The sequence below is a fragment of the Phaethon aethereus genome (assembly GCF_964289735.1).
Source record: "Phaethon aethereus genome assembly, chromosome: 1".
NCBI classification, from domain to species: Eukaryota; Metazoa; Chordata; class Aves; order Phaethontiformes; family Phaethontidae; genus Phaethon; species Phaethon aethereus.
The window spans coordinates 28,496,791-28,521,245 of NC_138575.1; the positions used below are offsets into that span (position 1 = coordinate 28,496,791).

The following is a 24,455-nucleotide window of genomic DNA, read 5'->3' on the forward strand; positions in this document are numbered from 1 at the left end:
CGTGTGGGGAATGCATCCAAGGTCTTCTTTACTTTTACGCCAGTTTTGCCTTTGTCTGTCATTGCACAGAAGCTGCCGAATAGTAAGTACAAACTCTGCAGCATTTACTTCCCATGTCTGCATGACAGTGTTGCTGCAGAGTTGTTCGTGCATAAACTGATGCAGCTTTGGAAGGACGTACTTCTGCTGGGACTCTTCCAAACAACACGCAACTCTCCTGGAGGCTCCTTGCGGCACGTCATTCCTGCCATCGGGAACACGGCAAGATGCAAAGATGGGGCATTTCGTACAAGACCACCACCACCAACTGCGTGGGCTGAGCTTGCTCAAGCATATTCCAAAGGATCTTGCGCTGGCCACAGTCGTGCCCTGGATACCAAAGTGCTCGCGAGTTTGCGCACCGGTTGGCAATTCCTCAATGAGAGAAAATCTGGGGCCTGGCTGGGTGAAAGGCTTTACTGGAGGTGTGTTTGTCTATCCCTGGTGGACTGGAGTTTGCAGTGAGGTGGTCACCTGAAGCCACCCTGGCCACTGTTAGCATTCCCATAGGGTAGAAATTGGCCCATGGTGAAAAGCAAAGACAACTGCAGAAGATGTATTCAACCAAAATGTTTTCATAAACTATTAAAAAGTCAAAGCAAATGTCTTGGTTATATATTTGTGAAAACTTGCCTTAAAAGCTTTTAAGAGGTCATTAATATTAACTGCTGAGTTTTTTTGTGATCTAAAGGATCGAAGAGATTTGTTTCTCAGCCAGGTGAGAGCTGGGTATAGGACACTCAACCACTTGAGGATAAGGTTTTCTATTTTTCACTTACTGAATAAGCAGAAAAACATTTGCAGAAAGCTGATGGAGAAGGAAATACCTTGTCTCAGTAACAATGGGGTTTCTAAAGAGTCTATCAACTTCTATGTTCTTTTAAATAAATCTATTAAATGTGTTCAGAATGATACTTTCTGTTCAGATGGGGACTTCCAAATGAGATTTTTCAGCGAGTACTTTCTGCAAAAACTCACACCTGTGATGAAGGGTGCACTGGCCTCTGATGGAGGCAGTTGCAGGTTGTGCCAGGTCCATATGCTGGGCTGGGATCAGCACAAAACAGCAAAGTGCTGGAAAGACGTGCAGGCTCCTGTGGCCCAGAAATCGTGGCCTCACAGGAGAGGGGGGCGGTCAGACAGGAATCAGCCCTCTCTCCTTGGAGCAGAGACCAGAAAATGAGCCAAGATGAAAGATGGGGCCAATAAATCTAATGAGGCTCTGGAACAGCACCCATGAAGTACAGATTTGGGCAAGGTAATGAAAAAATTGTGTAGGGAAAGGAGGCTGAAGGGGTGACAGAACATACTGTAGATGGATGGAAAACTTCCGTATGAAAATGGAAAGACTGGATGAACCTTAGCAGGTACAAACTGTGTTAAAAAGTAATATAGAAGTAGCATACATGGCCATAAAGTAAGGCAAGTACTCTGGTAATGCTTTTTTAAAAAGAATATTTAAACAAAATGGGTTTTTTTGCATTCGGTGTTCTTGAGAGAACAGTCATTTACATCTGAAAGGCTTTGGATGAAGTTCGTATCATTAAAGTGGGCAAGTCATCTCCCAAAGGCACAGCTGGCATTAAAAGATTAGGAGGATCCAGAAAGGTATTTATTGGGACAATAAGATAATGTTCCAGTTACAGTACACAGCATTAATGTGATGATCACGGTTAGAAGTAAGAATAATCACGCTTCTGGGTATAAACCAACTGCTGGGGGTAACAGCTCTGTCAGCGTGTTGGCGTACAGTGTGTGCGTTCGTTACACAGACACGCAGCGCGTGTGCACGTATACGCCTTCAGTTCACTGGTTATACCGCTGGCCTCGTTACTGCTGGCAATTCTGACTCAGGGCTGGATAAGGAAAATTTCACACCCAATTGTATTTAAAGGTGAGTCCCAAGGAGAATTTTTATTAGGATTTCAATGTGAAATTGCATCTGCACGTAGTTCACAACCTGAGCAATATCCCATTTTAAGCCTTAATCATAAAAAACTTAAAAGCAGTATAATATTTTTAAATGTTTTTGTGCCAGGTGTTTTGAAAGATTCTGCGACCCTTTGCATAGTCTACAACTTCACCATGTAATAATGCAGAAAATATTTCAGTGTTCTGGAGAAAATGAAGCCTCATTGTTACAAGACAACTTGTTCTAGGAAGTTGAATAAAAGGTAATGAAATCAGATCGCTTCTTAACTCCACCATTTGGCTAATATGCCAGAAAACAAACCCACCTGAACTCTCCAGTCCTAGGTAAAGTGTTTGGGGTCGTTAAATTAAAGGGGGAATTTTTATTCCCCAACTTGGTTCTCCTCCTCTTTCACCGAAGTACGTCTTCTTGCTCCAGACGTCCCCTGGTCTCAGGGACCAGTGGTCCCTGAAGGCTGGTCTTGCCAGTACGACCAGGAAGATGGTGGCATTGAGTACTGTGGCCTTTTCCATGTCCCCTGGCACCAGACCCCCTGCCCCGCGCAGCAGCGAGCCCGCCAGAGGCACGCGCAGCAGCCTGAATTTTATATTCCGCGCAAGAGCCCTATCAATGAGCTGCGATGCAATCCCCCCACCAAGCCTGCTTCACCAGAGGGAAAACAGAGTATCTTGCAGCACAACAAATGTGTAACAGCGGAGCTGGTCAATTATTTGATTACATTTTTTGCTTTATTTATGATATTATTTTTTTTTAAAAAAGCTCAAGGTAGGCTTCTTACAGCTGTAAGCTTCTTTCTTCCATGAAAAAAGCACTCCTGAGAGCTTTTGCTTTTTCTTAGTGGGAAAAAATGCTCAGAGGTGTAAATATTGCTAGGAAAGGCACCTCCTCGACCTTCAGCTAATCAAACAAAGACAAAAAAGGGGAAAAAACCCTCAGAAGAAACAGAAATCAGGCAAGGCAAATTAAATAATCCTGTACTTTGTTCTATGGAATAAATTTATTCATGTGTTTAGTCATGGAGAGGAAACAGCCGTCCCTAGGTAGTCACTTCAGTGTCAGAATAATATTAGATGAGGCAAAAGGTTGTCGGTTTGTGGTTTTTTTTAAATATGCAGTCCAATTTTCTTGAGGGAGTTCCCTTTACTTTTGCTGCATGAAATCAGAATCTAGCAGTGCTCTGAAACGCTGTTAGCCTGCCAAGATTTTGGGATTGCTCCCTCCCCACTATTTTCTTTTTTAACAACTTTAACCCTAAAAAGCGTGTTGAGTTGTTTTAGGAGGAGAAATATCACCAAAAAAGTATAATGTTCTTTTACCGTATGGAAAATGGGGAATGACTTTTAGGAATAGTGGTGTGTGTTGCGGGCTGTGGGTATTGCAGCTCGAGAGATTGTTACGCTTTTTTTCCTTTCCCCCCCTGCAAAAACATCCAAACCCAATTTCTGCATCTCACCCTCACCTCCCACTCCTGTATCAGCATCTTTGCTGATGTGAATGAGGAATAAAGCACCGCAGTTCTGGTACTGTGCTGCACAGCTGCTGAAGGGCACCCAGCCCGGGTGCCCAAATCCCCCGTGTTCAGCAGGCAGCCGGCAGCCCCTGCCCACAGGCTTCGTGCCCAGCTTCTCGCAGGACTCGGCCCTCTTGGGCTGGGGAGGGTGCTTTCACCAGGAAAAAACAGCTCCTCATCCAGCGTGGCAGCACGGAGTGTACCAACGGTTGCTCGTCCCCGTGGGTTTCGCCCCATGCTCTTAGGAAGGGCTACATACAGGTGATGGGCACCTCTGGGGGCAGAGGCGGTTTTCATGAACTTGGATTCTGATGTGAAAGCAGCAGCTCATGGGCTGTAGTCAGAAAACATGCCTTTTATTTTGGTGTGTAACAGCTAAAATGGATATGGCTTCATCATCCCTTTTCTGTCGCTAATTGCATGGAAGAAGCAAACGTATATGAAGCACTATATGGACTGCTCCCCCTCCATTGTTCCGGCGGTGCCTCTCTGCCCTGGGCTGGGGGCTACCTCGCCCACGCTGCCTTAAACTGAGCCACTGAGGCTTTCAAGTGACAGTCCCAGTGTGAAGGGGGGGAAGCGTTGTGTAAGGGGGAGGTGCAGCTTCCTTCGGGTGTTTACCTTCTTGTAGGCTTCTGCAATGTAGGAAAACTGATGTTTTTCCTTGTTTCTCCTGGGGTAAGGACTTCTTTGCTATCCCACTGAAAAGTCCGTTTATTCGATGTTCACGCCAAATGACAGAGAAAACAGCAGCCTTCCCCTAGGTGCAGCATTCACCTCTCCGGGTAGGGCTCTGGCTTGGAGCAGCTGTACATCTAACCAGTGGGAGGGCCAGAAGGTGGCCAGCTTGACTTACCTGACACTCCTGGGGGTCTGTCTCTCCTTTGTTCTATGCAGGTTGCAGCGTAAAGAGATAGCATGCATCCAAATTGTACTAGGTTGTCTTTATAGAAAAAAAAAAGGGGAACTGTGAACATTTGGAGCTTAAAAGCACCCCCCCCCCCCCAAAAAAATCTGCAAACAAGATTTGGATGAGTTATTATCTGAATCCGACTTCCAGAAGGCTCATCTCCGCACTAAGCCAGAGGCTTTCCATCGTTATAATCGTGGGCTGTGTTCGCCTTTTGATCTAAGCCACGCTGAACTTCACAGGAAACGTGTCAGAGGCAGAAAAGCCTAAGGCAACAAACTCTGCCCACTGAAAAAGAAAATCCTTTTGTCTGACTTGCCTGGTCTCCCAGATACCTAGAGTTATAATTAAAGCTAAAGAAATATTTTCTAGATAAGATCCATGGCTCATTACAGCTTATGAGGGAGATGGTTACTAGAAACAGTAGAAATAATAGAATTGTATACAGATACTTTTGAGTTCCTAAAAGTTACCCATAGTTCAAGGGAAGGATCTGATTCTTCTAGGAGTTAAGCACTCCCTTTTATCAGATTATTACAGATAGTGATCCCCCCACAGATCATAATTCACATTATCACTGCTTCTAACACAAGGCCAAACTAGTACCTTAGCTGCTGACAAACATGGACATTTGTATATAGCTAGAAATACACTGATAGGCAAACATATTTACATATTAGGACTGTTAATCACAGCAATTTGTTCTTCTGGAATGTAGGGTACCTATAAATGAACTTTATAAAGTTTATAAACTTCATTTATAAATGAAGGTTTTTGAGGTGGCTGGGAATAAGCAACACAAACCAGCACAGGACAGCAAGAGCTGAGTATGCCTGAACCTTCTGATTTTCACCCACCTTAAATAATTCTGACAGCGCCGTTGTGAGGCAAACAAACACCTATAATTACCCATCGTTCTACAGCCAGAGATAGGCAGGAGCACCTGCTGGAAAGGTGTTCCGTGTGGCTGTTGTAGCAATTCAGATGCAAAGCTGAGAACACAAACACCAGCCCGTTTCACACTTCCCCACGCTAGCAATCCACTACCTCTAATCTTACGCCACATCCCACATTAAATGCGAGCCGAACTAATTTCAACATTACAGTGAATTGTTTTGCAGGAATAATGGCCAGAGATGAAAAACCTGTATGGAAATCCCCGACAGCGACACACCTCACCAGTTTTAACACTTAGCCACGGGGCTCTCTGATCTTCCATGTCCTCCCTCAGGTCTCATTCTTTCAGTTCATTTCTCCTGCTGTGGGGTTGCCTTTTTTCCTCAGTTTGCTTTAATGCTGTACCAGTGCTCACTTGGACAAAAATCTTTCTTCTATGTAGACTAGCATTATCTGTGATCAAGAGGGCAAAAAAGAACATAATGCATCTCCTGCTGTTGAGAAACACTTTCCTTTTATACCAACTCTGCTAACAGCAGTTTTGACTTTGCTCACTCATTTCCTCATTGATAGACAAACTTATCTGCTGGTGATCACAGTCCCTTAAGCTGTTTAGAATTTTTAGAAGAACAGCAAAGTTGAACTGGAAAAGCGGCGTTTCTGATCCACTGCATTGGGTTTATGCTTCCTTACCTGGGAGAGGAGCTGAGGGAAAAAAAGAAATATCCTTGAGGCATCTGCAAGAATGCAAATTAAATTCTTGACAGAGAGAGGACTATTTGCTTCAACTTCCAGATCAAATTCTTGATCTTAGAGCTGGCCTCGTGCATTAGCAGAGGTGTCTGTGGGAAGTTTCCATCTACAGTGCCTAAGTTATAAGTGAATACTTTGACTAAACCTCTCAGAGCTCTGGGTTAAGGTTTCCTGAGGTAAGCACTAACGACGAAACACCAACTTCTCTATTAATTGTGCATGAACTAACACCAATTTTGCAAATGAGCTTCTGGTCTCAAGCAACAGTTTATAACACTGATGTTTAATCTGTACAGGGAAAAGTTTTTCATACTTGAAAAGCTCTAGTAATGCAACAGAAATTCAGCAAGAAATGTGTAAGAGCATGAACGCAACGATCACTCACTACAAGTAAATTTGTCGCCAGTTCTCTGCCATTATTTATGCTTTGCTCTCTGGACAGAGAACAAAGCATGGGTTTCTGGAGGTACCTGAAGTAACAGTGGTGTGAAGAAAATCTGTAAAGTACATGGACTTTTTGCAAATTCAAATGAGGCTAAAACTGACCTCTGCACAAGGATGGGAATCAGAAGCCAAATGTGCTATCCATACTGCCTGGAGAGCCTAAAGCTGCTTTAAGTGTCCAGAAGCCTCGTCTAGACTGTCTCTAGCAGTAAGGGCTTCACCCTAACTGAACTCTGTAAGAAAAGGCAGTGATACTGTTGCTTAATTGTTAAGTTATTAGTGTTTTTTCATTAACTGAACGGAAAGCCAAGCCCTGGCTGTGGTGAAGCAGATACACCACACATGTTTAAGAACACAAAGTACAATTCGAGCTTTGAAGAAGAAGCCAAAAGACAGCAATGCTGCAATACACAAAAGTTTATTTTTAATTTTTTCTTTTCTGAAGGCAAAATATAATAGAACCTAACATCAATGTATTTTGTACAACAAAACAGTTTTTATATGAGAACAGACAATCCATGAAGAGTTTTTAAGTCTTAGAACTGCTTCCCTTTTTTTATCATGCTTTCTTGTGGTCAACAAAAAGTTGGCACAGAAGATGTCATGGCAGTCAGTCAGCAGGCGTGCTCCCTCAGATCCTTGTCAGCTGGTGCCACAGACTGGAGGGCAGGATACTTTCTACTTTTTCCATCACAAAATTTAAAGGGGCAAAGAGGGTGCTGAGAAACTGCAAAGAAATCAGATACACATTCAGATCAAAATCCAGGAGAAAATACACCCTCAAGAGAAAGCTGTCCAGTAAGAAACAAAACTCTTGCCACGTTCCTCTGTAAGATCCTCCAGCATGATAAAAATTATATAACTCACGTATAAAGACTTTCTGCCAAATCCTGAGCCTTGCATATATAGATTTCTGGATTTTGCAGTAAAGAAAGTGAAAGCCCCATTTTTATGAAGATTAAAGTGATGAACTACAAAAGTTTTCACACATCTCACATCCCAGATTCAGGCTCATACTGAAGCCACTAAAAGCTCAAACCAAAACCTACTGAAGGGAAAGAGCTTTTTCATAACGGCAGAATCTGTCAGACCACCTCTCAGAGACAAAAAGCTTGTCTTTAGATTCAGGGTCAAAATGGTTCTGGGTTATCTATAGATTCTGCTATATACATTGAGGCATCACTGACTGGAATTTATCTTAACCTCCTCCCTCTTTTACAGAACACAGTCAGCAATGTTGAAAGAGGTTTCAATATGTTAATGTTAGGACAGGCATACGTGACAAAAGTCAAGCCAACAGAGACCATTTTATCACAGGAAAAAAACACTGCCATCTACCCATCTCAGAACTCAAATACTCAAAGCACTCCCAAAATTTTGGGAAAAATGTATTAACTGTGCTTTATATTAATTGCAATTCAACTGTACACATTACATACAGATACATGGGGGCCCTATACATGTATGAAAGAGCACAGTGGCTTCCAACCATTTAGGCTGATGTGACTTTGCTAAAAATACACAGTTCTGATCGGCAAAGAGCTGCAAGAGGTTTGTGTTTCAGTTACTGCTCTGCAGTCAGCACAAAATATATAAACTCTGCTTACTGCACTGATGTGTCTGCTTGGTAGGTCAGTATTTTGCTTTAGCAAATCTGGTGCTGGATGGGTTCTCTTTTTACCCAAAAGAACTCTCTCTCTTGACAAAAGAGAGCATCAGACTTTTTATATTAACCGACTTGCATCCCTTTTCCTGTTCTGAATTTGTTCCATGTATCTTTAGGCACTTAAAAGATGCAGATGAGGGGTTCTGGTCCCCCTGTAGTCACTGAAGAGAACTAAGCACTTCCAGAGCGTAATTCTACTCATCCCAGGACCAGAACTGCCTTTGGAAATTGTCTCTTCCCTCTCTATTCCCAGCTGCAGAGGAAGCTGCAGTGGTCAGGCTTTGTCTTCTCCCGCAAAGCAAGGAGGACTGCAGCGCAGTGCAGGGTGCTGGCCTAACCCAGCCACACTCCTGAACTGCTGGCACAGCTCCTGACACAGTTCTGGCCCCTGCCAGTTAGTCTCTCCTCAACAAAGCCCAGGCAGAGTTTGGGGATAGCACAGGGCAGGGACAGTCCCCAGCAGCCAGCGAGGACGGGGCCATCCTGCCTTTGAAGGGAAGAGAGTTTAGGGCTACAGACGTGAGCTGTGATGTGTCATTTGCCTTTGGAGCTGCAGAATGAACAGTATTTTATTATTTAATACAGATATGTCCTTGGTCTCTAACTTACGCTCCTAAGTATCTACAGGTAAGTATTTCAAAAATTGTTACAGGTCTGTGTGCTGCTGAAACACAGCTATATATGGCAAATCTATTTAGATCATTTCAAAATGGTAATATCCAACAGCCAGAGATTATAACCATTTCATGGTATCAAGCAAGAAAATATCTGCCAACAGTTTTACTGTTTCCCAAAATGGGCTCTGTGCAGAGTTTAACGGTAAAAAAGTAGGATGTTTATGATGCTTATGCATTTTAAAGGCAATAGTAAACATTCAAATTCTTTTTCTCCTCTTGGACATGTTTGCATACAATACAGCCACCATATCATGGACAAGTTGTGCATCATGGGGAAACCAGGTAAGACCATCATAACGGTAATGAGATTTTGTCAGAAGCACAAGTCAAAGAAAAAACTTATTCTAACTGAAGCTGAACAGAGTGTTTCAGCTGTAGTGCTAAAGGTCAACCCGTGTAACGTGAATCACAGCTGAATTAATGTAACACTGACTTACCTAATCTTAGAGTTTGCTATTACTATTTCAAGTGGCTTAGCCCAAGTAGAAGCATTCCCTCTGATTAAGCTGTGAACTGTTTAAATAAATATTTCCATTTAATTTTGCCAAATGCAGAAGGCTTACTAGAGGATTATTTTCTGCTCTTTGAGTAGTGCTCGATCTATGTGGTAAGCTTGCACCATCACATCTACTTAGGTAAAACCCAGCTTTCTAACCAGTGCAAATTACACACTTGTTAAATCAATGAAACAAGAATAATTTGCCTGACAGTAACTTTTACTGCAATTCACAGGAATTTTGTTGCTGAAGTAGTCTACTGTATCTTATAACAAACTCAGCGAAGTATCTATAGCTTAAAATGAGCCAAGTTTTTCTCCACCTGGAAAATCAGTTGGTCTACAAAATACATTTAAATTCATGGATACCAAAGCCTGGCTTCACTGAAGTCCAAACAAAACCTTTGCTGACAGCAAGAGGTTCAGGATGCCACCTACTCTCTTGTACAAACCCATGTAAACAACATCTGTGCTGGGGCTGTCTGGCTCTTGGAAAGCTCCTGGTGCTCCTGTCCTCAGACACCACTGGCAGATGCCTATCCAGCTTGTTTGCCACATGGTAACACCCAAGAGGGCTTAGTCTGCATGATACAGTTGTTTTGTTTTGTTTATTTTTTTTGCCTTTCCTCTTGACACTGTTTTTATCCACACGTAACAGAAGAAACAGCACCAGCAGTTGAGTAAGAATTCAGGGTGGCAGAGAACTGGTGATGGGAGACCTGTAAAAAGTTTGCTATTACTATTCTCTATTTTAAAAGAAAACTACCAACCTGGCTATTTTAAAGCTGGCAGAAAGCAGCTTTCTGGGATCACCTTCTGAATACCACCATTTGATTAAAACAGATATGCAAAAGTATCTTTTTAAGTTTTGCCACTGCGTGGCTGGTGTTTGCATGGAGGAACTGACTATTTATTGCTCAGTCCCTGTGATCTGATCTATGTATCCCCTGTCTCACCGTCTACAGAGGTCCAAGCAGATGAAGTCTCTCGCTAGGCAAACCTGCTTGCTGAACTGAAGTCTCATCCATCATACAGGAAATAGTGAAACAGACCATGTCAGTGACCTCAGGCAAACAAAGGAATCAAATCAGAGAAAAAATAAGTCTTTCTGAAGTTTCACTCATTTAAAAAATTTAACTAGGCACTACACATTTAGACACGACTGTTGACTTGAATAATATAGCGAATCCCTTGTTAATACAACTCCCAATTTTATTTAGGATATTTTCTTATTGCTACCGTGTCATGAAAGGACCTGCACTTACATATTTTTAACGATTTCCCATATATTTTTATTATTTCTGCATGACAATGAAATAAATTTAATAATACCTATACTGTGCTGACAATTTTATCGAAGCCATGCAATCACAAATTTTTTATGCTTGTATTTGTATCTTAAGTGGCCTCCAAAGACTTTTGTTAGAAAGCCTAGCAAAAATTAAAACCACAAGCTGTGAACCCGCTTCTCCCTAACCTAGTGAAAATGCTAATATCTACTGTCATTTTAAAATTACTGATACTCGGCCTGACAACACAATCAAAGAAGAACTGGATTATTCCAATTTCATTATGGGAAGAGCCAAGCTTACTTCCAGGTACAACTTTACAGAACTGGCTGGATGCAGTTGGGAATATCCAAACTTGCAGCTGAACTGACAGGCAGCTTTCAGAGCAGATTCTGGCCCTAAAACATGTATGCACGGATGGAGTTTGGTGAATTCCATCCTATGTTGAACCTCCCAGAAGAGGAAAGCAGCTTTAAAATACCTTTGACTGCTGCCCTAGGGGACTGTCATAGTGGCACAGGCCACCTTTGGCAGTCTTGCACGTGGAGGAGGTCCTTGGAACTCAAGTGCTTTTTCTGCCTTGAAGAACCCACTGTCTGGGTTAATGGGCTATGGAAAAAGTGCAAGATGATGCTACCTGAAGGACAGGTCAAAGCCAGTTCCCAACAACCAATCATGTCAACCTGTTCAGTTTTTGTGAAATACGGTAAATGTCAACTTGCAGTAACATAAGCCTGGTCCATGACGGCGATATTACATCTGTGCAATGCTTTTGGGATTGGCAGGCATAAGAGAAGGAATAATTCTGACCTATTAAAATTAACATATATGCGCACAGTTTCACAATGTAATATACCACAACACAATGAGTACCAGCCATATAGGAATAGGTAATTCAATGCACATAACCACAGCAGCAGTCAGCATATTCATCTTTTAGCTATTTATGAAATTAATTATTTATGAAACAATCTTCCCTAAAACTGAAAGGGAAGAGCCAGGGCTGGCCAACCTCTGTTCTGATACAGCTGCATTTCAAAGTGATGTCTGCCATGATTTTCTTTAGTCTCATACACCTTGGCTACTTTTCCCAGGGGAGACAACAAAACGAGCCTTCTGAATCAAAGCCTTTCTACGAGCCACTAAATGAATGGCCATGGGCTTGAATCCTGCCCTTCCCATGTACAAGAAAAACGCAGGTGCTGCGCGTGGTGGTTTTTGAAGATTAAGATACAGCTAAAACAAGCCACAATGCATGTTAACTGACGTACCACCCGCATCCGTACAGCTTCAGAGATCTTGAGTGATCTTGCCAATTTTTATGCACATAAACACAGCCCACATTTCAGTTCTATTTGTCTGTGCTTATTTTATTAACTAGGAGCTTTGCCTGCTCTGATACGCAGAACTTAATAACTGTGTACAGAGTCTTGGGGTATCTATTAACATCAGTGGCAGCTGCACTGACACATCAGGGAAATAGACCCTTCTGGTCTGATTCTATTCCCCAAACGGCTTTGGAACCTGCATGCTCCAAACCATGGAGAACCAATTACTAACACACTACCAAGGCAACTTCGGATATCTCTGTCTAATTGCACTCAGAAGCCAAAGCTAGGTGAGTTAAGCCCATGCAAACATGCTACCAATTTTCTCCAATTCCAGTAGCTCACTGCCTGTAGCAGAAGCAATAAGCGCAAAATCTCATCATACTGCCAGCTTCAGATAGAATACAAGGCTGACAAGCACAGGAACAAGGCTAACAGGGACAGATTTGGGGTCATTAACTGTGACAGTACAAGAAAATTGCAGATTACATTGGAAGAGCCCCCAAATAAGGGTCATGCATTTCAATCACTTAAGGAAAAAAATACAAAAAAAGCTTTACAAAGAAGTTTAAGATCATGTGCCCAAATATGTCCACCAAATGCCTACATATGGACTCAAGAAGCAAGAGAAAGTAATAATATTTCAGGTACGTTTCAGCACTTTTTGCTGATAGAAGTGGCATCTTTTGCTACAGCTAATCTTATTTTGTGTCTTCTAGAGCTAATGAAAGAAAATTCTTGATGAAAGAACTGTTGCTGTTACCAGACCTCTATCACGCACAGGCCCGGGTGGTAGAAGACCTGGTTCACCTGCAAAAGGAAGTCTCTTGCTATTTGCAAAGGAGTTTGAGAAAGCACTTTCAATCTGGAATCTGCCAAAGCCTTTCAGCCTTGCCTCCTCCAGCCCACCTCCTCTGCCGCCCAAATCAAAAGCACCAAAGACATTAAAAAAAGGCCAGGAAGCTGTTTTGGAAATACAAGACCTACAAGAGATAGAAATATATCTGAAAAAATAATTACAACAGAGGATATTCAGTATTTTTTGGAGGAAACAGGTTTTTTTTAATAGCCTAGAACTCTTCTCTAAGTGGATTTTTCATATCCTAGCACACCACCTGGTTTCACACACACACACAAAAAAAAAGTGTTTTAGCATAATCCATGGCCCTTCCCCCTCATCCTCCAATATTTATTAATCCTTGGTCAATTAAAAAAGCAGATTTATCAGAGACCTCCCTCGATGTAGTTAAGAAAAGTTATGAGGGAAATATTGAGACTACTTCCTTCATGGCAGTTTGGGGAAAGAATACAGAAATTTGTCCTGGTTATGACTACACTCTGTTTCTGCTCATACTAGGAGTTTCTACTGCACTGGAAAGCGCAGCACAGTCATTATGGCTCTATACAAAATAAAGGGGTTTGGAAACCAGTATTAATTTATTTTATTGGATTATATATGAAAACACAGATATTCCCTTCTCCCACTAAGCCTTTTTTGGCAAAATCACAAGAGATCCAGCCTAACAAAAGAGCCATATAGACCAGAAAAGACAGACAGTAGTGTGTTTTACTGATTAGCTCCAGCTCCCTGCACAGTTGTTCAAGTGTCCCCCTGCTCAGACATCTCTTGATATTTTATTTATACTACTGAATATGCAGATATTTAATACCCTGCAATATTTAGCTCAGTTCTTCCTGCATCTGTGTCTTTATTTACCAGAAGAGAGCAGCAGTAGAGAATACTCACAGCTTTTGCGAAGACCCCCATAAGCTCTGGGAACTGATGTGTCAGGAGGGCTAGCATGGCTGTGAAAGAACATAGTCCAGCAGTGAAGAGGATGAAGAAGGGAAGCTCTTTCTTGGGGTAAACTGAAACTTCATGAAATGCTGTAGGAAAAAAAGATGGGAAGGCAAATTATACATAAAAAACCTCAAACCCAACCCAACACTGTTTAAACAGCCACAGACACCCAAAGATGCTTTTGAAAGAAGAAACACATAGGTCTGAAACCTAAGGCTAACATTATCGTTGGGTCAGTCATCTCACCGCCAAATAATCCTCATCTAAAGATCCTATTTCTGGCTTACTCTGGTCCTATGTACATGTCACTTTTGCTTTCCTTGTGCCAAAACTAACTATAATGCAGCTGTGCAACAACTAATCCCAGAAAACTAACCTACAAATAAAACATCCAGGTTTTTTACGCAGGTCATTGACCAGCTGCACGGCTGCATGTTGCTAATGCTGATACACAGAGAGTGCAGAAACATGCACCCGGGAGCAGCAGCAAGACCAACCTTGCAGAAGCATAGCTGTAGATCTGTTTAAGCAGGCTGTAAAACTACAGCCTTTGTAACAGTAAATCCTGAGGGTTTAATCTGCAGAACCAAGAAAACTTATCCTAAAGGGAGGACATATAAACACGTACTTTAAATTCAGATTTTCAGAATTCTCTGTATACTTATAACAATACAACAACTTTTTAAAGCGTTAAAACCTGGAATTTAAATTAATAGTGAATTTTTAAGATGTTTATTAGTATACACTAAAAGGAATACAGAAACTTCCTCAACTCTGGTATGAAAAATCACTCGCTTGGCTTTGGAGAAAGCAGCACTGAGAAGGCTAAAAGGGTCAGAAAAGGATAGTGAATATTATACTGGAAGAATATATCCCTTAAAATTTTATGGTAGCTCAGATTCAAGGTGAAAATTAGGCTGGGTTGGCAAAAGGTCTGGTGGACACTTATCTCTCTGCTTCACTCATTCAGTCCATAGTTTGGAGCTACAGTCATGATAAATTCAAACTTTGAAATGTTTTTTCTCATACAGGACCAACCTCAAGGCTTTCCATATACTCAAATCCTATGACTATTTATACACACTAAACATTACTCTTCCATTTTGCCTACTTTCTTTGCTTCAGTGACCAGCTCTCATCTCATTGTACTTGCAGAAAATGTAAACACAGGGAAATCCAGCAACATAGCAGGACAATATTCGTGACTGCATTCATCCAGAGTGTAGTCGTTTCCAAAGCCAACAGCAGGAATTCATAAGAGTTTAAATGAAAATATTATGAACTAAAAATATGTATGATTTTTGGGCCTCCTAATTAATTCAGTTTAAAAAGAAAAAACACAGATAATGTGCAACTTCTCTTTGATTTAAATTAAACTTGGAGATCAGGAAATAGCAGATCATGGACTTTGTAAGTCTAAGATTTCTTGTGCTCATTTTTTTGCACTTGCTTTTGACACAGGCTCAAACTTGTTGTTCCGGTCTGTTATCCAGCCATGGCAAAAGGTTTGTGATTTATATTTTTAAATTGGAGGGCCTACCAGATTGTAGTGTTCTGATACAATTCCAGCTGATTGACCTTTACACAGGCAATTAAAGGGTATGGACAGGTATGGCAAATGCCTTTAACTGACCTGTGTCTGTCACAGTGTGTTAAACCCTTCCCTACTCAAACCCAAGAGACACTGCAGTGAAAGGCATTTCTCGTAACTGCCAGAGCAGAACACGATTGTCTGCATATGCTGTTAAAGTGTCCCTTGCTTCTAACATTTGACAAGAACGATTAGTTTTGCATCTAAAAAGAGAACGCTGAGCTATTCTGCATGACTCTGTCATTCCTAAATCTCCTGACACTCCACCCTCCCCAACTCAGCATCCCTCTGAGTAAAGCAAGCAGAGCACTCTAAGAGGTGTTGTTGTAATTAGGGTGATTATAATGGGGTGGGGAGATATTGTCAGTTGCCAAGGATTTCTGTGTAGTATCAGCAAGAATATACTGTGAAAAAGACTCACAGTGAGTGATTTTCTCTGTATTATTCTCACCTAATGTTTACTCACATAGGCTTATAAAAAGTGGCAACACATTTTTCAGCCCAAACCAGAGAAGTTTTGAATGAAAGACTACAAAGAGTGCAAATGCTCTCAAAACCAGCCTTCACAGCAGAAGCAGGCTGTTTTACTTTTTCCAGAAAAAACTTCTTTTTATTCCTTTTTCAAGGATAGACAAGGTGAGAGAAGAATCTCCTTCCTTGGATCTACTTGTATTTGCCTCCCCTGCCCTGACCCTGCAAACCCCTCTGCACTTGCCTGTGTTCCACTTGCGCTCACACAAAGTCCCACTGACTTCAGCAAGAAAACATGTGGGAATGAAGCATAACTGTTTGCAAGACTGGCTGCTTTGGCTCTTCCTCTGCATTCTTGTGCTTCACTGCATGCACTGCAAGAAGTCCCATTAGCTTGGACTGTAACTCTTCCCAAGGGCTGGATCTGTCTTTATATCTGCATCTTGCAGAGCACTGGGAACGCTGTTGGCACTTTGCTAATGCATGCCATAAACATATATAATAAATGACTGAGGTAATTTCACATCAATCTCTTCATAACAGCACATAAACCATTACACAAAGAAAACCCTTTCTTGCTATTTAAGATTGCTTTTCAGAAAATGTCAGCATAACCTGTCAGAATAACAGCTGCGCTAATGATCCAGCTGTCCTCAAGCAGATTTGATCTTGCCTTGGAATTTAAGTAGCTACTGTGTCTGCAAAAGACTAGCAAGGCTGTGCCACTGTGCTTTTTGTTTGATGGGATGTTACCTGAGAAGAAAGACCAGACATATTTTCCAGTGTCTTGGCAAGAGAGAACAGCAAGATCTAACTGATTTATACCTCTTCAGTAATCTCTCTCCCTGTCCCTACATCGTCAGCAACAATAAAGATATAGCTAATTGTTATGAACTATGGCTAGGAGCTGCCTCTTAAACCATCAAGGAAGCTCCAGAGACCCTGTCAACCCGATGATTCTAATCCAGTGTATCCATTTTAAAAGGCATCAATGGAGAGCAGTGCTGTGAGACTCAGGCAAACGATTCTTTGATGATAATAGTAAGAAGAGAGAAGTTGAACGTACACGGTAGTAGTTCTCTATCTGCAGTTTCTGTACAAATTGGGTAAGGGTAGAAAAGATGTCCTTTTTCCAGTGGATAGGGGATCATTCTGAAAGCTGAAAAGAAAACAACACCATGCACAAGTTACAGCGAGCGTGGCAGTCACTGGGCATACTTAACTATATTTACAATTTTGAAAAACAGACAAAATATAACATTAATATTTGCTTGCAAACAGCATATAAATTGCTCAATGAAATGCCAAAATATAAACCTACACTTAGCTTTTAATCCTGCAAACACTTATGTTTATTCTTGGGAGAAGGTTCATGAGCATCAAGCGACACGACATTACAAGTACATACATGAATGTTTGCATGATCAAAGCCCACTGTACATATGTCCTGGTTTCAGCTGGGGTTGAGTTAATTTTCCGCAGAGAAGCTAGTGTGAAGCTATGTTTTGGATTTGGGATGAGAAAATAGCCAAATTTACACATTTGTCTTAGGCTTTTAGACTGCAGAATTTTTAAATCTCAGGGGAAAGAAATGTATCTGATTTAACAAGTATAGCCTACAAAAATAACCAGCCAAGCTTGTGAATTCAGGCCAACTGTGCATCAAGCATAATAGAATTTTTGCATGGAAAAACGTACGCTATTTTTTTCTCACCACCCTCCCACAGACCAGGTAACACTGATGACTCAAGCCCAGAGAACCAGTTTTAACCAACACAGCCATGTTTTCATTTTATATCTGGCAATCAAAGATTAATACTGAATTATTAAAACCAGGTTCCTCACATGCATTCTTTTGTAGCAGATCAAGTCAGGTTTCCAATATAAATCTTCAGGTCATGTATTACTTAATACTTAATCTTATGCATTTTTTAAATTGAAAATAGTAACAGAGAGGGAGGGAAATGGATTACTAAATCTGGATGATGATGATGTCACAGGCCATCTGAGTGTGGCTTATGGAAACATCAGAATACTTGACTGAATTACAGCTTTGCAATCAAGGCATCCTTTTCCATTATCCTATATATTATTCTCACTGTTAAAATGTCATCAACGTGTTATTCTCACTACTCCTATGAACATCAGTCACTGAAGCAATATTTTCCTCAACAGATGTCCTAGAAGCACTGTATATTTTAGATGTTAGGCACAGCCTACCACCACACAATAACACTCCATTATCTCTTGCTCACAAGGCAACCAAGGAATTGGTTTAAAATACACAATACCCCAATATTTTCAGTTGCGCACACTGCATTTGAAATAATGTTAGCTGTACTTTTTGTGCAATTATATGAGTGTATTTATTCTTGATTACTATGCTTAAAGCAATAGTAAAGAAGGCAGAAATCCTCAAAGGTTGTAAACCAACCCGGGCTGTAACATTCTTTCATTATTAAATCCCCCCTCTCCATAACACCCCAAAAAGCCAAGTACAAATACAATAAACCAAGCCTTGTATGATCTTCACAGGCAGCAAACTTGAGCATCTGTACAACAACATATGTGGAGGGACGTTCAATGCTCATCACTTCAACATCACTAACACAAATTTTTCCTTCAAATTTGGCTTAATATTTAAGCAGACAGTCAAGCCTCTACTGCCTTACCCTGAATCACAGTAGTATTAAGGTTCTAATAAAAATAAAAAGGGGCAGTAAAGATACTGGTTTTAGAAAACAAGCAAAAAATATCTGTATAGATTTTGCTGAATTTAAGCAGTCATCTTTGACATGAGACCAAATATGGAATATTTACAGCAAAACAGTTTGTTTAGCAATGTTATCAGCCATGGAAGAAAGTGCTCTTGTTCATCTGTATCAGCTGTGTTTACAGAGGTACTTCTCTGCCTGACTCTTACAGTATTATCTGATCTTATTTTACATTAATCAATTCAGGCAGCACAGAGGCAGTTTGCTATTCAACCCTGGTACTCATCGTAAAAGCCACGGTAGCATTTGAGAACCCCTAGGTTTTTCTTCTTCACACAAACAACAGGAAGCATGACACAAGTTTAGAAACCAGTGACAAACAAGCACCTCAGACTCTTGAAATTTGGTTACTCTTGAAACTATAGACGTTCTGTACAGAACACTGGGATCAAAAGCAGAGCAACGTTTCACATGGTGTCATTTGGGCTTTTTCAGTTGTCCCATGAGTAAAACTGTACTTTGACTGATAGAATGAAGACAGAGCAGGAAACTACCAATACTCCAGTTCGATAATATTAATTATTTTTATCACCTCACTTTTCTCGATTGTTGAATGCAATTTGGGAAAAACACTCTGAGAATTTCAGAGTTGAATATATCACAAAGACATATCTGCATAAGCTTTGTTAGAGGCTGTCTTAATTAGCAGTGATCTTAATCTCCTCAGAAGCATTCAAAATGCATTCCCCAAGTGACTGACTGACTGTACTTAATTCTGCTCAATTCCTGCAACACTGAATAGTGTATATATGTGGGCATTGGATTACTACATACAAGCTACTAAAGTGAGACTTGTGGTTACTTAAGCATGCTAACAGTACAGCACACTTTAAAGACATGGCAAGTACATAAATACCTAGAAAGAAAGTGAGGGCAACTGACCATGTACGGTATGAAGACTGTTGGTTAGAACTAGTATTTAATTAAATGTAATTTCTCTATCATGTTTCCACTGGTTTTAACTTACAATTGCACAGAGATTCTAAGGAAACCTTTTGCAAGTAAAGGACAGAAGAGTGACATAAATAGTTCACTACATCTGTAAAGAATATTACCCAGACTAAGATATGGACCAAAAGTTATGATTATTGGACTAGATACTGGTGAAACCATTAAAATCCATGGGAGTCTTTATGCGTGAGCAAAATCTGAACAAAATTCTTGAGCACTGTTCAACTCTCTCTGAAATTGCAGCACAGAATGAATTACGGATTTTTCTTTATAGAGGTTATGCAATAATAATCATTTACATCTTTGCAGCTACTATGCAAATATTAGCTAATAAAATACATATTCAGATTGGTGTGGAAGTAATAAAGAGAGGAATCAGTTAATGCAGTTAGATGGGAATGCCCTACGCTGCCTTCAGGCCCAGATGATTAGATTTCCCAGGTGGCAGGAGGACTGCAGGGCAGTCAGTGTCCTGTGCCAAAAGCTGGTCCTTGTAAACAGCCCCTTTAGGGACTCCCCAACCTGACAAACCAAAAGAAGATCTATTTAGGATTCCCTGCAAAATACTGCTCCATAATGATGGGATAACAAGGCTGTGGGCTAAAGGACTTCTGCAAGCATCTGTAAGAGAAGAAACACTACATAAAAGCAACCCACTGAAAATAAGCCACAGAGGAGGAAGCTATGACAGAGAAAATAATAGACTGGGAGAAATGTCAGGAAAAGAGCGAGCAGGTAGGACAGGGAACAATGCAGCAGAGCAAATCCCAGGTGGGAATGGTATGGATAACTGAGCAAGGTGCTCTGTACACCTAGAAATAAAGCCAATGCTTCCTCAGAGAGCCTATATTGCAAATTACCTAAGTTCAGGTGATCTTATACAGTGACTGAGACAGTAAGTCACTTTTACAATGGAAGTATTGAGTCTATTTCTGTAGGAATTATCATGGTGTCAAACTGTATCTTTTCTAACAAACCTAAACGAGAACAGCAAATGGAAGAAGGAAAAAATAGTGGTATACTGACATATGGAGAGGCTAAAAGAGAACAGAAGAAAGCAGAGAAGCAAGAAAGCAAGCAAGCAAGCAAGAATCAGAAAGAAAAATCTGCATTAAAAAAGCCCACAAAGGCTGACTCTAAAAGGTACTTTTTAATTCTCTGGAACCTGAAAAGAACACATCTCAAAGACAGGATAAGATAATTTAGGTTAGAGGCTTAGTACACAACTCCAAACCCGTACTCAAAGCAGGGCCAATTTCAAAGTTAGGTCTGGTTGCTCTGGCCCATGTCCAGTTGAGCCCTAAGTATCTCCAGGGATGGAGATGCCACAATCTACCATCAACCTGTTCCAGTGCATCACCACTTTCATTCTGAAAATATTTTTCTTATGTCTAAATGAAATTTCTCCTGCTGCAGCTTGTGTCTATTGCCTCCTGTCTTTCCTCTCTGCCCTTCTGAGACTTTGACTCTGTCTTCCATATTATCTCTCCACTGGGTGGTGGAAGACAGCAACTGGATCCCTCCTTCACCTACCAGAAGTCTTTTCCAAGTTGCATAAAACCAGCTCACCAAGCACCTTTTCCTGCTTCACATGTTCCAGCCCCCTATACAACCTAGTGGTCCTCCACTGGACTCATTTGTTTGCCAATTAAATATTAATGAACAGTATAAAACAACACAGTATTTTATGTTGTTGTGTTTTGGTTTTTTTTCTGCTTATAAGACACTTTCATAATTTCCCAATATCAAAGCATTCAAATAATGACAAACAAATGTCTACAACTCTGGAATGAGAAAGGTAAATTATTATCCCCTATACATGAATAAGAAAATACGTCACAAAGAAGATGGAAAATTTTCTTCAGTGTTACACAGAAAGCACAATGCAACTATTCAGAACCCTTCTCATTTAAATGAAGTTTGTATTTTCAGTTTGAATTTCAAGTATTTCAATGCTGGGGAGGATATAACTGACCTCCAAAATTCCCACATACTATACTTTACAAAAAGCTATTATTTTCTCATTACATTCAATAAAAATAATTTATTAGTGCCTTCGTAAGAAAGAGAATTACTTACTGCCTTCCCATGTACAGTGTAAGAGATTCAGTGCCCCCTCTACTCTTTTCCAGTGTTGAAGATGAAAGAAAGCATATGCTATTGCTTCACTGTCCCCTCTCTTCAGAATATGTTCAGGGGGCAGAATTAAGCTTTTCATTTCTAGTAGGTACTGCAATAAAAAAGCAGAGCACAATTATTTCAGAGGCAATAAAAAACACAAAACCTGCTTGCAATTCTACAACGCACACTGACAGGTTTATTTCCCTAAAGTACTTTCCCTCATAAGTGTTTCAGCAAATGTGTAATATCACCAATTGCACTTGAAGATAATTATTGAATTATTCCCACAGACTAAGATATGCTGACAGATGGTTAATGTTTTCAACTCTAGTAGGGGGACTATACAGAATTTCTCTCTTATTAAAGGAGATGGAAAAAAGAGCTCAAAGCAGAAAAGAGACTCTAATTACAAATGCTTTTTAATTAAAAGTGTAATAAAATGAAGAAGGCATTAAGCAGTTTGATGCACATAGTACTTCTATAAGGAAACATGCAGTACTCATAGTTTGCACACAGGTTGCTTTACTGCATTGCCATCAACTGGTTGCTAGGCCTATGCCGAAGCGGCTACCAACAAGTTACTAAGTAAAAAAGTTACAAAATGTAAGAAGTACCTGATTTCCAAGAAAAAAGTATTGGATGTTTAAACACGCTACCTGAAATAGTTATTGAAAATGATATGAAAATGACAAGCACCACTGACTAAACTCACAAGCAATTCTCCCCGTTACTGGATCCCCCATAACAGAAGTGGAGGAAACACACAGAGGGTTCATGCCACAGGAGAAGACAGAGGTCTTGGACATTAGTCAAGCAGGTGATTCTCCCTCTTTCCCCAGCCCATGAACTAGACCACTACCAGTTCAGCAGACATTACCTCATCACTGGTGTTACTACATTCCAGTTAGTGGAGGGGAAAGATACACCCCTTGTTGGCATGCTGTACAGGGGAAGGAATGACAGACAGAAATCACAGGCTGCCGAATCAACTCCTGTTTGTCGGTTCTCCTCTAGAGAAGCGTAACACTCCCCAGCTGTGTGCTGACTACTCTTCAGTAACTTAAGGAAACTGTCACTCTCTTCCAGGATGCCCAAGAGCAAATGTTCTCCCCACCAGACTATTTAATTTAACTCAAGAGGCAGCAGGTGAGGCAGGCAGTAGGCTGTCAGGCCCTAACGCAAGGTTCGGAAAAGGAAGTTATGGTTAATTACTGGCAAAAAGAGAGTGAGCACACAGCCCCTCCGCTTCACTGGGGCCTCCGTGCCTGCGCTCCGGCCTCTGCTTTGGTCTGGATGGAGGAGGACTGCAGGACCTAGGGACTGACAATGACCCAGTGCAGGCACCCAAGAGAAGACAACTTGACACAGAGGTGAAGCAAGAGGCTGGAAGGTTAACACCTTCCACAGCTCCTGTTAAATGCTGACTTTTGTGAAGGGGAGACTGCCGGGCATGCTTGAGCACCTGCTCAGTGTGTGAGCTGGTGCAGAAAAGAGGAGAGAAGAGGGTAAAATAAATAAATGAAAATTGAAAATCAGCCTCCAGGAAAGGAAGAGGAAAGGCCAGAGGGAAAGGAGCACGAATGGCATGATGTTACGGAGGGCATCCTAGAGCTAGTTGCTTCGCCTGAAGGAGTCTGACAGGAGCTAGCAAACAGGTAACCGAGTGCAAGAGACCGTGACCAAAGCAGAGGACTGATAACCCTGGGAAATAGATAAATACTTCAAAGAAGAAAGAGAAATCACACACGTTTCTGATGCAGGTAACAGTATTAAAGAAGGAGAACCTGAATTAGCAGTGGGAGTAATATGTGTGATACTTGGATTTCCCCTAAAGCCTTTCAGAAAAAATTGAGAGCGTTGCAGAGCAGGTGGATTAATGGAGGAAGCTGCAATTTAGTAGGCAGGACAGGGGATTAAGAGTGACAGAGAGAACAGAATAAAGAGCTGACAAGAGGGAGGGAGCTGCCAGGCTTACAGGGATAAAGCAAACATTCTTATTCACTGCCCTAATGAATGTACTACCCTCTTAAAAACACACATTATACCTGTTGAATAGAATGGAATACAGCTGCAAGAGCTGCAGGTTTCTATCTGTTTTATTAATTTAGAACATAACTCTTCTTTCCATATTTTTTTCCAAAAGTAAATGAGAAATTAAGTTCTCAATAATTAAATATTTCAATCAAAGGAAATAAACACAACCCCAAAGCTGTATCACTATTTGTGGGGAAAGAATAACCAGGAAGGAATGTCCTATTTCTAGGAGCATTGAGATGAAAACTCATCTGATTATTTTGATTCTTATGCATTGCTTGTTAGCAGTGACTAAAAACAAATCAAGTGGAAATACCAGATGGAAGGATATGTCTTGACACTTGCAAATCATTCTTAGTCCTCACCTAGTTGTGTTTCTTTTCCGTCTGCATTTTTCTCAGTTTCAGAAAGAAAAAACTATTTTTAAAAGTTCCTCAGATCAAAAATGTGAAATACTCCTCCCTCATTACTCTATCACAGCTACTTTCCCAAACAAAAAGTCCATAATCTGGTTTGGTGATATTCAAGAAGACCCACACATAAAGTTGACAGGCGGCTCAGGTCTTATTTGGCCCTCATAATAGTTTTTGGTTTATGCCACACGTTTTAGGCATACAAACTGTCAGTGAATTTATTCTGGAGGCATTTCCAGCAGGAATGCTAATTGTACACAGCCCCAGAGAGACCTCGTCTGGAACAATCTGTACAGTTCTCATCAGGCACTTTCAGAAACATAAAGATCAAATTCCGCAAGTACAGAATAGAGCTAA

At 40.9% G+C, this 24,455-nt stretch overlaps 1 protein-coding gene across 1 annotated transcript in view; it reads right to left on the reverse strand.

Annotated features, from left to right (window-relative positions):
* Nucleotides 1-7,117: 7,117 nt before the first annotated feature.
* ST7 (suppression of tumorigenicity 7) overlaps nucleotides 7,118-24,455 on the reverse strand; it is a gene marked incomplete at its 3' end in the record, with an annotated part of 156,923 nt that continues 139,585 nt past the window's right edge. Inside the window, exons 12-15 of the mRNA XM_082001783.1 lie at nucleotides 21,610-21,760; nucleotides 16,872-16,964; nucleotides 13,690-13,829; nucleotides 7,118-7,213 (exon numbers count right to left, since the gene is read on the reverse strand). Of these exons, the coding sequence (XP_081857909.1) occupies nucleotides 7,118-7,213; nucleotides 13,690-13,829; nucleotides 16,872-16,964; nucleotides 21,610-21,760 (480 nt within the window). The remainder of the gene's footprint in view (nucleotides 7,214-13,689; nucleotides 13,830-16,871; nucleotides 16,965-21,609; nucleotides 21,761-24,455) is intronic.